The following is a 15,561-nucleotide window of genomic DNA, read 5'->3' as shown; positions in this document are numbered from 1 at the left end:
CTACCATGGTCAGTGCTTGCCCAGGCAGAAGCCAAAGGGCTGGAACTCCATCTGGGTCTCCAAGACATGGTAGGGACAAACACTTAGACCATCTTCTATGGCTCTCCCAGGTACCCTAACACAGAGTTAGACTGGAAGCAGAACAGCCAGGACTCAACCAGTGCTCCAGCAAGGAATGCCACAGTGAAATCCGTTGAACCACAGTGCCAATCCAATACTGCACATTTTCCGCCAGCTCTTTGAAGAGCCCTCATGCTAGTCTAGTATCCTGGTGCAAAGCACAGATTCTCTGAGCCATTTTATTACTATAATAACGATCAGTACTATTATTAGGTCTCTTCATTCTATGAGAGTCACTCATCCAACATCCTTCTGAGAAGGCATACCAATGTCACAACTCATGTTGCATTTTGTCATCCTTATTGCTAAAGAAGGCCTTCTCTGCCACAGAGATGTTAGCAGAGCCAGCCTCGCCTTCCAGAACAACAACAAAAAAGAACCATTCAGCACTGAAACATTTATGACTGAGGGGTAACTTTAAACAGCCAGAGTTCTCAAGACTGACTCCACCTGAATCCTGCCCGCTGCCCACTCAAAGCAGCAGCTGTCTGGTCAGAGCTAAAACAGACCCTCCCTCTGCTGCCAATTAGCTCTCCCGAAAAACCTCATAAGCAGCCAAAAACACAAGTCATAAAGTTTAGTGTCCGTATGGTTATCAAAGGACTTAGACACGAATACTTTCTTCTTTTTGTCCTCATTAAAAAACACAAATCCTACTTAGTCAGAATCAGCAAAATTCTCCCAAGGAAAGATATAAACAGTAAGGTGGGGAAGAGCTACATTTGTCTCACCAACGTAACACATTCCCTTGAACCCTGCACTCTGGTCTACTAAATATTGTAACAGATACAATTGGGGGGAAAAAATTACCGGTAATCAGATTCACCAGGAAAAAATGTACCTGTAAGAACCAAACAGAAACATTCTTATTCCAACAATTATTGGCATTAGTTGGATGGCCCAGCTGACATGACATCTGCTGAGCAGACATGATCGCCTAAGTTTCTAACAAGTTTCTACACACCACAGTGTGTCTTTTTATACAAAACCCTTTAGGCCCTCCCCAGTATGGGTAAGGTTTGTAAAGATTTCAGTATGGAATTGCCCAAACCCATGAAATCATGCTTCACGTATGGGGTGGGTAACAAGTGCCTGATGTGACTTGCAAAGTAAACTGTGGTTCCAAAAGATTCAGTATTTTTTTAAAATGAGAGAAAAGTCACCACTTTGATGGGGGAAGAATGGCACTTCAGCCAGTTTCTGAGGTTTTAAAAATAAACATGGGAGGCAGCATCATGGCACACTGGGTTAAGCCACCAGTTGCCATGCAAGCATCCCATATCTGAATGCCAGTTCAAGTCCCAGCTGCTCTGCTTCCGATCTAGCTCTCCCTGTTAATACACCTGGGAAGCAGTGAATGACAGCCCAAGTACTCAAGTGCCTGCTGCCACCTGGGAATCACACGGAGTCCCTGGCTCCTGGCCTCAGCCTGGCCCAGGCCTGGGTGCTGCAGTCATTTGGGGAATAAACCAGTAGATGGAAGATCTCCTTCTGTCTCTGCCTTAAAAAAAATATTAAACATGAAACAAAGAAGGATAAAAATGGGGAGAGGAGAGCAAGATTTCCTCATTCAGCATAGGAAAGACAAACTTCATATTTCCATCAGAAAAGCATAAGGGAAATATTCAAACTGATTTGTAACCAGTATTCTCACTGCCCACCAAGAACCTCCCTCCACCTGCTGTTTCAGCAGCAAAAGCCTCCACTGCAGTGTGCCCCAAACTTGGTCCAGCTTCTCCCGAAAAGCCTTCTCACAGCTCGTTTAGCCCTTGTTCTTCCCTGAAGAATGGCTGCTTTAACCCTAAAATAATCCTGCGGAAAAGATTCAAACTCAGGAATTGGCAGTAGCACTTACAAGCATCGTCTGGCAAGAAAAAAATAATTTTTTAAAAAGTGAAAGCAAACAAACAAGTACCTTCTGGCACATGTGACTGACAACAAGGTCTAGATTTAGGTTCTAGGTTTCTCCCCTTCCCACACCTTCTTTCCTGCCGTATTAAAACAGTCTCCACATTTTGTAACACGTACTTCTAGTATCTCTCCTCAACTCAGACTTGCTTTCTTTTTCACTTACTTTGTGAATTCTGAACTTCAAGTCACGCCCTGAAGGTTGCCATCATCTCCCAAACAACTGGTCACTCTGATACATGCTACACTCTTCTTCCACTCAATTCATTCCTTCACTCATTCACACACTCCCACCAGCAGATCTCTAAGAGCCAAGTTCTGGCTCCTAGGATAAAAAATAGTAGATTGTATACATACATATATATATATATGTATACATATATATATGTATATATATATAGACTTTAAGATTTATTTTATCTTTTATTGGAAAGTCAGGTATATACAGAGGAGGAGAGACAAAAAGGAAGAGTCTCCATCTGCTGATTCACTCTCCAAGCGGCCTCAATGGCGGGAGCTGTGTTGATTCAAAGCCAGGAGCTTCTTCTGGGTCTCCCATACGGGTGCAGGGTCCCAAGGATTTGGGCCATCCTCAACTGTTTTCCCAGGACACAGGCAGAAAACTGGAAGGGAACTGGGATTAGAACCAGTGCCCATATGGGATCCTGGTGCATGCAAGGTGAGGACTTGAGCTGCTAGGCTACTGCAGCAGGCCCATCAGGTTGTATCTCTGAAAGACGGCCAAACACTACCCCCTGTCCTGCATGCCATTTTAAGATACCAACAGTAGGGAGAATGCTGTACAGTTAACTCTTCTCTTATGCCTAGAAGGAACTTTGTAACTACCTCAAACCAAGCACTACCACAGAAGTGATTTGATGGGGCTCCAAAGGCCAAGAAATAGAAAATGCCATTCATTCCATCTGTTATCTTGGGGGCCATGTCCCAGACCCAGGCACAAACCTATGAGAAATGGGCCAGTATTGTAGCACAGTGGGTTGAGGCACCACCTATGATTCTTTTTTTTTAAAGATTTATTTTTTATTTTTATTGGAAAGGCAGATATACAGAGAGGAGGAGAGACAGAGAGGAAGATCTTCTGTCTGATGATTCACTCCCCAAGTGAGCGCAACGGCCGATGCTATGCCGATCCGAAGCCAGGATCCAGGAACTTCTTCCGGGTATCCCACACGGATACAGGGTCCCCACACGGGTGCAGGGTCCCAAGGCTTTGGGCCGTCCTCGACTGCTTTCCCAGGCCACAAGCAGGGAGCTGGATGGGAAGTAGAGCTGCCAGGATTAGAACCGGCGCCCATATGGGATCCCGAGAGTGCAAGGCGAGGACCTTAACCACTTGCGCCATCACGCTGGGCCCACCACCTATGATTCTTGCATCTCATACAGAATGCTAGTTCAGGTCCCAGATGCTCTTCTTCTGATAACACTGAAGTTTCCCCATTAGTAGAAGTGTACACCCTCTGCAGGCTCCAGGAAGGAACCCTCTTTGTTGTTTCTAACTGGAAAGGCAGATTTACAGAGAAGGAGAGACAGAGAGAAAGATCTTCCATCCACTGGTTCACTCCCAAAGTGCCCACAACAGCCAGAGCTGAGCTGATCTGAAGCCAGGACTTCTGGCGGTCCACACAAGTGCAGGGTCCCAAGGCTTTGAGCCATCCTCCACTGCCTTCCTGGCCACAGAGTTGGATGGGAAGTGAGCAGCCAATCATGAACCAGTGCCCATGTAGGATTCTGATGGTAGAAAGGCTAAGATTTAGCCACTGAGTCATCGTGCTGAGTCCAGAAATCCACTTTCAAACTTAGTCATGGAATCTTGCTGGTCATCAGCCAGCTGCGTTTAACACCGAAGCCTTCTCTCTGATCCCTGCACAGTGGCTTCCCTCACACCTCAGACACACCTTTACCCACATGGAATCCCTCTGACTTCTTTTCAGTCATAGCTCAGCTGCTCACCTTCTACAGCATTTGAGTTTTTCTACTTTTAGAAATTCATGTGAGTGGTGGGCATTAGAAGCAGCAGCTAAAATGACACTTGTGGGATGGTCATATGCCACAGCCAAGTACCTGGTTCAAGTCCCTTTTCTGATCTTAATCCAGGTTTCCTGCTAATGGACTCCCTAGGAGGGAGCAGGTGATGGCTCAAGTAGTTGGGCACCTGCTACAAAAAAGGGAAATCTAGATAGGGTTCTGGGTTGTTCTTGCCCATTACCAGTTTGATGCAAGCATTTAGAGAACAAGCCAGCAGATAGAAGATCTCTGTTAATCAAATAAATGGGGAAAAAGTATATTGAAAAAAAAATTTCATATTTCAATCAAAAAACACTGAGTCTGGATAACCCAAGAGTCTCTCCCAAATTTGGCGTCAACTAATTAGTAACTTTTATTGCATCCTCACAGCAACTCCTGAGACTGCTCTGACTGCAGGGCCAGAAGACAGCAATCGTCCAGGCCAGCGTCAAAACTCTGTCCACCACATCCTCTTTCTCTTGGCCCTTGAGCTCCTACACTTCCTTAAACTTCTCAGAGACTCCTTTGGGAATGTTCTTTAACATGCACAGGAAGAGAAAAGCATCCTTTATAATGCTACAAAATCCACAAATCATGACGGGTAAGTGTTAAAAACAATTATTTGAAAGGCACAGTGGCGCAGAGAGAGAGATTCTATCACCCGGTTCGTTCCCTAAATGTCTCCAATGGCCAAGACTGGGCTGGGCCTAAGCCAAGAGCCAAGAACTCCCATCTGAGTCTCCTATAAGATCATCTGCCACTGTCCCTGGCTCATTAGCAGGAACGTGGATGATAAGCAGAGCAGCTGGGACCCAAGCCAGGATTCAAACTGGTACTCAGATATGGAACACTAGCACACCAAGGGGCAGCTTAACTCTCCTCATCAAAACACCTGTCTCCACGGGAAAGAGGATTTTTTTTAAAGATTTATTTATTTATTGGAAAGTCAGATATACAGAGAGGAGGAGAGACAGAGAGGAAGATCTTCTGTCTGATGATTCACTCCCCAAGTGAGCGCAACGGCCTATGCTATGCCAATCCGAAGCCGGGATCCAGGAACTTCTTCCGGGTATCCCACACGGATACAGGGTCCCCACACGGATGCAGGGTCCCAAGGCTTTGGGCCGTCCTCGACTGCTTTCCCAGGCCACAAGCAGGGAGCTGGATGGGAAGTAGAACTGCCGGGATTAGAACCGGCACCCATATGGAATCCCGGGGCGTTCAAGGCGAGGACTTTAGCTACTAGGCCACCACACCAGGCCCGGGAAAGAGGATTCTTATGGTCCAACATTTTAAAAGATTCCATGAGCACTGTCATACAAACATTTATGAAATATGTACTCACTGGTATTTTACAGAGGAAATTCCCTTGAATGTCTGTAAAGTTCAGGGCAAAACACTTTTCTTCATGCATGGCGTATAATTTTTTTATTAAGGAAACCAGAACATGAAATTCTCAGAACTCCATTCTTAAGAGTACTGTGCATACTGCTATCTATTTACCATAACGCAGTAAAGCTGTGAGATCCTACTTACCCCCTCTAGACTTCACACTCAACATATCATTCATCCTGAGATCCTCAATACCGACTTAATACTGCACCTAGCACATGACATATGCTCAAAATGTTTGTTGAAAAAACAGATGGATGAATGAAATTATACCCTTAGATCTGAAATATAGACACTAGAATTTGTAAGACTCAGTTATTTGTAGCTGTGAAAATGACTCATTTTAAAACCCTAACTACATAAACTGAAATGTACTTGTTGGAATAAAAATAGCTCTCTTAAGAGAACATTTTCTTTACTAATTTGTGTTCAGCTACAAATTAAAATCTGATATCCACCTTATTTCAAACGTAAGGATGTTACTATATATCTTACATCTATTATGGTGTCTCATGGTCAGAATTTTATAATTCTTTGCTTTGAATACTGGGTCTTATGGCTTTTCTGAAAGTAAATGTAGTATTTACAGTGGTTTGAGATTTACAGAGATGGGGAAGACAGTGCACAAAATTCTTATTGTTATGGGGTGCAGCCAGTGACAGCCAGCACCCATTGACAGTGGGCAAATGAAATGTGGCTGCCCCTGCCCTCTGTCCTAAAGGTGGGTCCTAACACCAATGAAATGATAATTCCATCCTCAACCACTTTCCCAACATCCTAATTTAGCCAGGATACTAGATGCAGACTAGTCCAATTAGCCTAGGCATTTTTAGCCACAAGCCCAGTTCCTGTTCCTGCCCATTTGAACGAGCTCTGATCAACTCCTTAGCCCACAACACTTAGCCCAGGTATTTGCTCCTGCCCACCTGTGACTCACCTATCAGATGAGAGGGGACGGTATTGCATTGTCGTGTAACCACTCCCCTCACAAGCCCCTTTAAAAGGCCCATGAAGCAGGGACTCTCACTCTTTCTGGTCAGGTGCTTCCATCACTCTGACACCTCGACTCTTGGCTGACCCAGGACAGGTAATCCCCTGAGCATGGTCCCTGTGTACTGCTTAGATGGGGCAATGGTTATAATAATGTTGTTTCTGGATTGTGTCCTGTCAGGAGTTCCAGTGGGGGTGAGGCCTGATGGAATGTGGGCAGAGAAGCCAGGGAAAGGTGAATGTCTGCAGCTTTGGAAGTGTGTCCAGGTTATTCATTGCATGTCTCTTAGGATGACTTATACTGTTGGGGAAGCTGGGACACAGGTCTTCAGCTTAATGGATGGACTTAAGGATAATGACCATTTGCTCCTTTTGGGATTATGATTGGTTGGATTATGATTGGGTGGCTTGCCGTATGGACTTGTGGTTTGCTGTTGTGCTCTATTATCACCAAGCCTGGTTAATAAAAATTCTTTAATAAACCTTAGACATGTCTGGTGTGATCTCGCTCGTGCCCTGCAGCACTATTCGCCCTGCCATCACTTCTGTTGGTACAGTCTGTTTATTAATGAGCCAGTAGTGCTTGAAACTTAATTCTATCCATTCTCTTTTACATTCTGTGAAACCAGTTTTCCTGAGTTCTTTTCTCTCACTGATCACTAAAAAAACCTCTCTGCTCCAGCATTTGCTCATCTTACTCTGAGTAAATATATTCTGAGATGGTTGTCCACATTGGCTGACAGAATAAGGTTTCCCCCAAAGCAAGTGAATATTCCACTGTTAATAATCTTGGGAGGGGGCTGGCATAAAAGCTCAATTGGCTAATCCTGTACTACCAAGTGTCAGCATCCCATATTGGGTACTGATTCGTGCCCCAGCTGCTCCACTTCCCACCCAGCTCCCTGCTTGTGGCCTGGGAAAGCAGTAGAGGACCACCCAAAGCCTTGGGACCACACACCTGTATGGGAGACCCAGAAGAAGCTCCTGCCACCTGGTTTCAGATCAACTCGGCTCTGGCCGTTGTGATCACTTGGGGAGTGAGTCAGCGGATGGAAGCTCTATGTCTCTAAATCTGCCTTTCTGATACAAATAAATCTTTAAAATAAGAAAAAAAATCTTGGTAAAGGACAAAAAAAAAAAAAAACAAAACAGGAAAATGCTGCATTGACTAATTAATCTGGAAAAGAAGTTGTTCCTTCTCCCTGGCCTAGGTACTCTCACTGACTTCTGCTTGTGTGGGACAGTCTCTGTCACATCGGGTGCAGAAGCAACTCTATCTGGTGAAGAATCAAGGAGGGCAGTCCTACATAGATTTCCTAAACTAACCATGTGGCTTTTTCATTTATGATTTCCTTCTGCCATCTCTAAGTGGCACACTGAATCTTAGTATTATGGCTGTCAACTTTGGAAAAGACAATTGCATCATAATAGTCTTCACAGTATATTTTTAAGGAATCTAAAGACATCCATTAAACCTCCTTGCTAAGGGAGAATCAAGATGGCGGAATAGGGTAAGGACACATTTAAACAGACAGAAAAACATTTAATCAGGATGAGGCAGAGAGGACATATTCCAGGAAATAAGAAAGGACAGAACAACAGCAGAGGGGTACCTGGAGACTGACAGACACAGGAAAGCAACGGACACAACAGTGTGGTGTTGCAGTGACTGATACTCCAGTGGCATTCAGCAAACAACGATCTGAACTCCACCAGCAGTTGGAACTCCACCAGCAACCAGGTGGGAAGGGACTTTCATTGGGAGCTTAGGAGGTGAGCCCAGACAAAGAGCTGTCCGTCTTGCTGGTTCATTTGCTTTGACCAGGAGCAGAGACAGAGCAGCAGATCCCAGATGGACAGTGCGAGAACAGGGTGGATTTCACAGCCCGGTAAGTCCCCTAGAGCTGTATTGGGCACCATTTTGCATAAGGAGGCAAAGGACTGAGCTTGTGCTGAGCTGGGAGTGAACTCATTTCTGACTCAGTGAACTGTAGCAACGTAGCATTCTACAGGTTCCACCCAAGACAGGTCTGGGTGGCCCTAAGACCTGACGGCCAGCAGATCAAGAACTCTAGTAGTGGTATGTTTGGCACCATTTTGTACACTGTGGCAATAGCTTTCAGACTGCAGGGGACAACAGTGAACTGCGCATGTGCTGAGCTCAAGAGAACTCACTGAGCTTCATGTATTGCACTGGTCCCGCAGGAAAATAATACCGACTGTGGCATCATACAGGTCAAAATAGGTCTGTGTGGCACCCAGACCTAACGTCCAACAGGTCCCGACAAGATCAGCGCCACCAACAACCTAACTATATAGAACACCTGCTGTCTCTCTAATCCTGGGACCTGCTCCAACCGGAAGTGGGAGAAAGCTTGCAGAGACAACAGTGCAGCCTCAGCACGGTATCACAGGAGGTAAAGAGTGATGAGCCAGGAGCTGGGGGTATGGAGACCATGGTGGAAATCTAACATAAGAACCCAGACCTGGAACTCGCTAGAGGTTGTGGCACAAGTGGCTGCAAGCAAAAAGTGGTGTAACAACTGCAATAAGTAAAATCGCATTGTAGACCTGTGGATGACACAGCTTAGAAACCTGCACCAAGGAGAAGACTCTGCTAACCAGAAGTACAATGACCAACAGCAAAAGAAGAGACAAAGGCACAATGAATATTACTGAAAACTCCCCTACAAAGGAGCAAAACCCTATGCCACCCTCAGAGTTAACTGAGGAAGACATCGATAAAATGGGGCACACAGAATTCATAAAACTCATTTTAAAGCTTCTGATCAACAATGAGAAGCACATACAAGAGTTCAAAGAATTTAAAGAAGCAATAAAGCAACCATCAAGGCTGATATATCAGAAATTAAGAACACAGTAGAGCAAATTAAAAGTAGAATGGAGAGTCTCCAAAATAGAATGAAGCAAGCAGAGGAAAGAATCTCAGAACTGGAAAATATATCCTGTCATCAGGGGGAAACAAACAAAAAAGCTGGAAGCAGAGCTGGATCAGGCCAAAAAAGGTATTCAAGAATTGAAAGACTCTTAAGAGGCCAAATATAAGAGTTATGGGAGTCCCAGAAGGTGCAGAAAGAGAAGTTGAGTTTGCAAATGTATTTAATGAAATAATCAAGGAAAATTTCCCTAATCTAGAGAAAGAATTGGGAAACAAGATCTAGGAGGGGCACAGAACTCCCAACAGGCTTTATCAAAAACGATCTTCACCAAGACACATGATCATCAAGCTCTCTTCAATTGAACATAAGGAAAAGATCCTTAAATGTGCACGTGAAAAAAATCAATTGACATATAAAGGAAGGCCAATTAAACTCACAGGGGATCTCTCAAAGGAAACTCTACAGGCAAGAAGAGAATGAAGCGACATATTCCAGATTCTAAAAGAAAAAAATTGTCAGACCAGGATAACATATCCAGCAAAGCTTTCTTTTGTCTTTGAAAATGAAATACAATTCTTCCACAGTCAAGAAAAGTTAAAAGAATTTGCCTCTTCCAAACCTGCCCTACAAATGATACTTCAAGATGTTCTCTTGACAAAGAAGAGGAATAGCACCTACCAAAACCAAAGGCAAACGGGAAGAACATCCCAGTAAAATGACAACAGAAGACTAAACCAATGAACAACCCATTCCTAAAATGACAGGACCAAAATACCACCCATACATATTAACCCTGAATGTAAATGGCTTAAGCTAAATCAAATGTCATAGATTAGTAAACTGGATTTAAAAACAAAACCCAGGTTTTCCCGCCGGCGGGAGCTGCGGCTGTGACTGAGCCAAGGGGGCACCCAGCGTCGGCGGGGTCCGTTGCCGCAGCACCATGGCGGACCAGCTTTATCTGGAAAACATAGACGAGTTCGTCACGGACCAGAACAAAATCGTGACGTACAAGTGGCTGAGCTATACACTGGGGGTTCATGTTAACCAGGCCAAACAGATGCTGTATGATTATGTTGAAAGAAAACGAAAAGAAAATTCAGGAGCCCAACTGCATGTCACCTACTTGGTATCTGGCAGTCTCATCCAGAATGGACAGTCTTGCCACAAGGTTGCAGTAGTGAGAGAAGACAAATTGGAAGCAGTGAAGTCCAAGCTAGCCGTGACTGCCAGCATCCATGTGTACAGCATCCAGAAAGCCATGCTAAAGGACAGTGGGCCTCTGTTCAATACTGACTATGACATCCTTAAAAGCAACTTGCAGAACTGCAGCAAGTTTAGTGCCATACAATGTGCAGCTGCTGTCCCCAGACCTCCTGCAGAATCCTCATCTTCCAAAAAGTTAGAACAATCGAATCTTCAGGTATCAAGTGAACCACAAGTGAATAATGAACCAACTGCCAATGGTCAGGGCCCACCTACCTCCAAACCGGTTACCCAGCAACCCAAAGGAATTATGGGAATGTTTGCTGCTAAAGCTGCTATTAAAGCCCAAGATGCCAACAAGGAAACCAAAACAGAGGCTAAAGACATAACAAATGCATCTTCCACAGGCAACAAGGCACCCGGGAAAGGCAATGTGCTGAGTAACTTTTTTGGAAAAGCTGCAATGAATAAAGTGAATTTGGATTCAGAACAAACAGTGAAAGAAGAAAAAACAGCAGAGCAATCTCCTGTGTGTGTCCCTGAACCGAAGCTGGCAGCTCCTGTAGGCCTGAAGAATCCCAGCAGAAAAGCAGAGCTTGTTAAGATGCAGCAGAAGGAAAAAAAAAGGGGGAAGCGAGTAGAGTTATCTGACGATGAGACGAAGGAAACTGAGAATATGAAGAAGAAGAGGAGAAGAATCAAGCTTCCTGATTCTGATAGCAGTGAAGATGAAGTCTGCCTAGACTCTCCTGGGGCATATGAAGCTGAACCGTCACCCCCACCTCCACCTGTGTCTCCACCTCCTGAGCCAGTGCCAAAGACTGAACCTGAGCCTCCTTCCATCAAGAACTCAAGAGGAGAAAACAGAAGAAAACGAAGGCGTGTTCTGAAATCGAAGACCTTTGTGGATGTAGAAGGCTGCATGGTGACCGAGAAGATCTACGAGAGTGAGTCCTGCACAGATAGTGAAGAGGAGCTGAAGGTGAAGACAGCCTCTCTACACAGACCCCCTGCCGTGGCTTTGAAAAAGGAACCCAAAGAGGAACGAAAGGGCCCCAAGAAAGGGACTGCTTCTCTGGGCAAAGCCAACAGACAAGTGTCCATCACTGGCTTCTTCCAGAGGAAATAAACTGCCATTTCTGGGAGGCCAGAGATTTGGAGTGGTCAAGGGAAGAGACCAAGAAGTACTGACTTTCACTTACTGTGTAAGTTCAGCCAGCTCCTCGCCTCACTTATATCAAGACTATATTTCCATCCTGTGAGGTGTATACTATTTCTGGTTTTTAACCAAAAGGAAATCACCTACAGTAAGCAGGATGCAGAAGATTTAAAAAGCTGTTACTTTCAATGACATGAGCACAACTTTGATCTGCAAGATGAAAAATTCACTTCACAACTGAATTGGAGCAGGTTTCAGAATCACCACTGAAGCGCGTTGGTGATGAGTCTGCTGTCCCTCTCATCCTGTGCCCTGACCTGGCCATGGCTCGGAATGTGTGCTTCCTTATTCCTTGTGTTCTGTGAACTTGAGTGCTTTTATCCTCAGTTCTGCTGGATGTGTCTACCATTCCCTGCTCCGCTTCCCATGACAACACTTCTGGCTCTTATCCCCATGAAGCTGTTTATCTTTTTGTTCTTGAACTAAAGACAAACAGAAATCTCCCTGTGATTGTCTTTTTGCATGAGACAGCACACTCATGCCTGGCTGCACACCAACACAAGGCTTGTGTGCCACCTGATTGGTGAAAGCTTTCTGAAACTTGACTTATAGTCAGAGGTTAGGAAGAGCAAGTGGCAGTTTGTTGATGGATTGGACTCCACCAGAAGCGAAGAACTTAGGGGAGCTGACCTGTTGCCGGCCCAGGCCATGCCCCAACCCTGCTCTATGTGGCTTGTTGCTCCCCACACCCTCTCACTGCCCACACCTAGAGAGGGAGACCCTTCACTGAGTTTACAGAGAAAACCCTTCCTCCAGAGAGCAAACAAGGTGCTGTGCTCAATGTCTCCCTCTCCGGGAAATGAAATGTTGAGAAAGGGCAGCTTCCCATAAAATCAGTGAGGAACATAGGACACATGTTTGTACACAAATGTCACCCCTCTGTATTTTCATCTACTGAAAACTGTTTGCAAGTACAGGCTCCCCAAGAAGAGATGGAGAAAGCTACTAAGTTGTGGCAGAGTCTAAGCATGGAATGAAACATTTTCCTCTGTTATCCTGGAAAGCCTCCCGTTCCGATGATAATTGTCAGGCAACTTCTGTCTCAGCAGGCCTGGTGCTGAGCGCTGTGCATTGAGCTGCTGTAGAGGTGATCTCGCACCGTGAGCACTGAGGGAAGGAACCCAGGCTGGGCTTGGTGATGTGACTCACCCACAGCAGACAAGCCATGTCTGACCTGCCCCTGTCGCCTCAGCCTGGTGTGTGTCGTAAGTGACGCAATCAGCAGTCTACTGCTGAAGGTTAGCCTTGTGCCTGACCTTGGGATTAACACAAGCTCCTTTAGCAGTCAAGCATGGACTTGATTAAGACCAGAAGCTGAGGAGATGAGTCCTGGTGTTACGTCTAGTGCTTGAGAAGGCAGACGCTTTGTATAGCATGCCGAGTGAAAGTTGACATGTTCCCAAGATGCTTTCTTTTTAAAATGAAAAAGATTGGAAAGCCTGAACTTAAAGCTTGACCCACCCCCTGAAAAAAAATTCTGGAAAGGAATCCCTTTTAAATGGTTATTTTTGTCATTGCCTCTAGTCACTTTTTTCAAAATAGGAATGGAAAATTTAAAGAAAAGGGCAGCAGCCCAGTCTCTCTTTTTCTAATTATTGTTCTGGGATCTCTAATAAAAACTGAATTTGAATTGGAAAAAATGTGGTGCTGGTTGGAGTTCCATCTTTCAAGGGATAATGCAGCTTCTCTGATGTCTCTGACTCAATATGCGGCCTCAACTCTCAGCTGTCTGTGAGACTTACTAAGTATGAAATAGTGGCTTTTTTCCCTTCTCTTTTTATGCAGTAGTCTCCCTTGTTAAATAAATTCAAGCGATTGTTTTAAAACAGAAAAAAAAAATAAAATAAAAAAAAATAAAAACAAAACCCATCTATTTATTGTCTAGAATAGACACACTTCACCAACAAAAATCAGCAGAAACTGTATCACATGGGTTTTGTTGTTTTCTGTTAGTTTCATTTCTTCAAAATACTTTCTTCTGATTAAATCATTCAATGACTCGTAGATCATACAGTAGCATCATTTTCTTCAAGCAGGTTCTTGATTTTCACTTCCTCAGCTATACGTTAATCATTTAGTAGCATGTTATTTAACTTCATGGTGTTGTTAATTTCTTTTTTCTCCCTGATGTTGATTTTATTGTGTGGCTTTTCATTTAAGGGGATGTATAGTAGCTGTGTAATGGAGACTGTAATATCTAGTAACAAGTGATTTAACTTCATGGCATTGTAAATTTCTATTTTTCTTTCTATTGTTGATTTTGTATTATGACTTCTCATTTGAGTGGATGTACAGTAGCTGTGAAATGGAGACTAACATCCAGGTTTGAGGATACAATGTTATATGCATTTCTACTGCCAGACAAAGATGGACTTACAATGAAACTGTTCACTATATCTTGACAATAGGATGCTGGACTCTCTGCCATTGTCCATGCCCGCAATGATGGACATATGACTGAGTATGAAGAACTATATTTCAGTAATGATATAGAGAAACTAGGTGGGGGGAGGGAATTGAGGAGGGGATAAAGGAAATGCCAGGAGCCTATGGAATTGTATCATAAAATGATAATAATAATAATAATAATAATATGTTAAAAAAAAAAAGCTCCTTGCTCAGAAAATAAACTCACATTTAGTTTTTATGTAGATGTTGCACTGATGTGTGAACTGTCTCCACAGGTTACTCGTATTTCTTGTGTGGTATTCCAGAACTTGTTCATCATGATAGTGACTGAACTGTATTACTTATTTACATCAATTGCCTCTTACATTGTACAACATCGTGCCTAAAGAAAGTAAGCCCCTAACGAGGAAGAAACTTCAGCCTACTGCTTCTGAGTTCTTTCCTTTGTCGTTTGAATTGCTCAGTTTTAAACCAGTTTATTTTCCTTTTTGCAATGAAAAACATGTCAGACATACAGGAAAGCAGAACATAAGGATTGGGAAGCCCTTTAGATAGACAGCAACTGCCTAAACTCAGCACAAACAACACTGCCCTATTTCCTTTATGTTTTAAAAGCTTATTTACTTTTCACTTCTTCGAAAGGCAGAGAAGTGATGATCAAGATCTTTCACCCACTGGTTCACTTCCCAAATGCCCTCAGCATCAGGCGCTGGGCCAGCTTTGGGCAGGGAGCCAGCAGCTCCCTTCAGGATGCACATTAGCAGAAAGCTGGAATCAGAAACAAAGGCAACTCAACCCCTAACAGGGGATGTGGGCCTAAATGATGTCTTAACTATTGCAGCAAACACTCACCACATAATTTTGAAAACAGAAATAAAACTTCAGAGACACAATCAAGGTTCCTTTTGTGCTCCTTGCTAAACCTATTCCGCCTGGAGCTCAGAATGCCAGCATGGCTTTCCTCTCTGCCTACGAATATCTTAGGATGCAGCTTCCCTCCCAACTGTCACTCTACAGCCCACACGGACTCGTTCATCCAAGCCCCATATACCTGGTCACCTAAAAGGCCGACTTTTATTATATCTGAGATGATTCCACTGAGCCTAGCTTAATGTGGACCTTGCTAGCTGCTCCTTGCTCACACTCCTGTGTCCTTGCTCTGTGTAGGCTATGAGGTGGAGGGCACAGGCACATATAGTTCCACCCTGAAGGAGAAGCACACGGAGACAGGAGGTGGCAAAAAGGAGGGTTTGTCTCTCTGTAACACATTAGCTTAGTTCTAGTAAAGATCATGTTCAGAAGTTGGTGTGAAAAGGAATTCATTTCCCTAAACTAGCAGAGGTACTTTTTAATGACCCTAACACAGGGATCTGGCAAGGCCACAGGAGATAG

General features: G+C 44.1%; 2 protein-coding genes across 2 annotated transcripts in view; one reads left to right on the top strand and one right to left on the bottom strand.

The window, feature by feature from the left end:
• Positions 1-15,561, bottom strand: part of DENND5B (DENN domain containing 5B) — a 151,184-nt gene that overhangs the window by 100,398 nt on the left and 35,225 nt on the right. The window lies entirely within an intron of this gene.
• Positions 10,207-11,832, top strand: LOC121151040 (DNA polymerase delta subunit 3-like). Its single transcript, XM_040972226.1, has one exon. The coding sequence runs from the start codon at positions 10,279-10,281 to the stop codon at positions 11,668-11,670; it is 1,392 nt and encodes a 463-aa protein (XP_040828160.1). The 5' UTR covers positions 10,207-10,278; the 3' UTR covers positions 11,671-11,832.

Source organism: Ochotona curzoniae, unplaced genomic scaffold (genome assembly GCF_017591425.1).
Source record: "Ochotona curzoniae isolate NIBS_2020 unplaced genomic scaffold, NIBS_Ocur_1.0 contig_2235, whole genome shotgun sequence".
Classification (NCBI taxonomy): domain Eukaryota; kingdom Metazoa; phylum Chordata; class Mammalia; order Lagomorpha; family Ochotonidae; genus Ochotona; species Ochotona curzoniae.
This window is presented reverse-complemented; position numbering and strand designations above follow the sequence as displayed.

What these genes read in the sequence shown, in the direction of transcription:
- LOC121151040 (XM_040972226.1), top strand. Translation starts at nt 10,279, where the DNA reads ATGGCGGACCAGCTTTATCTGGAAAACATAGACGAGTTCGTCACGGAC.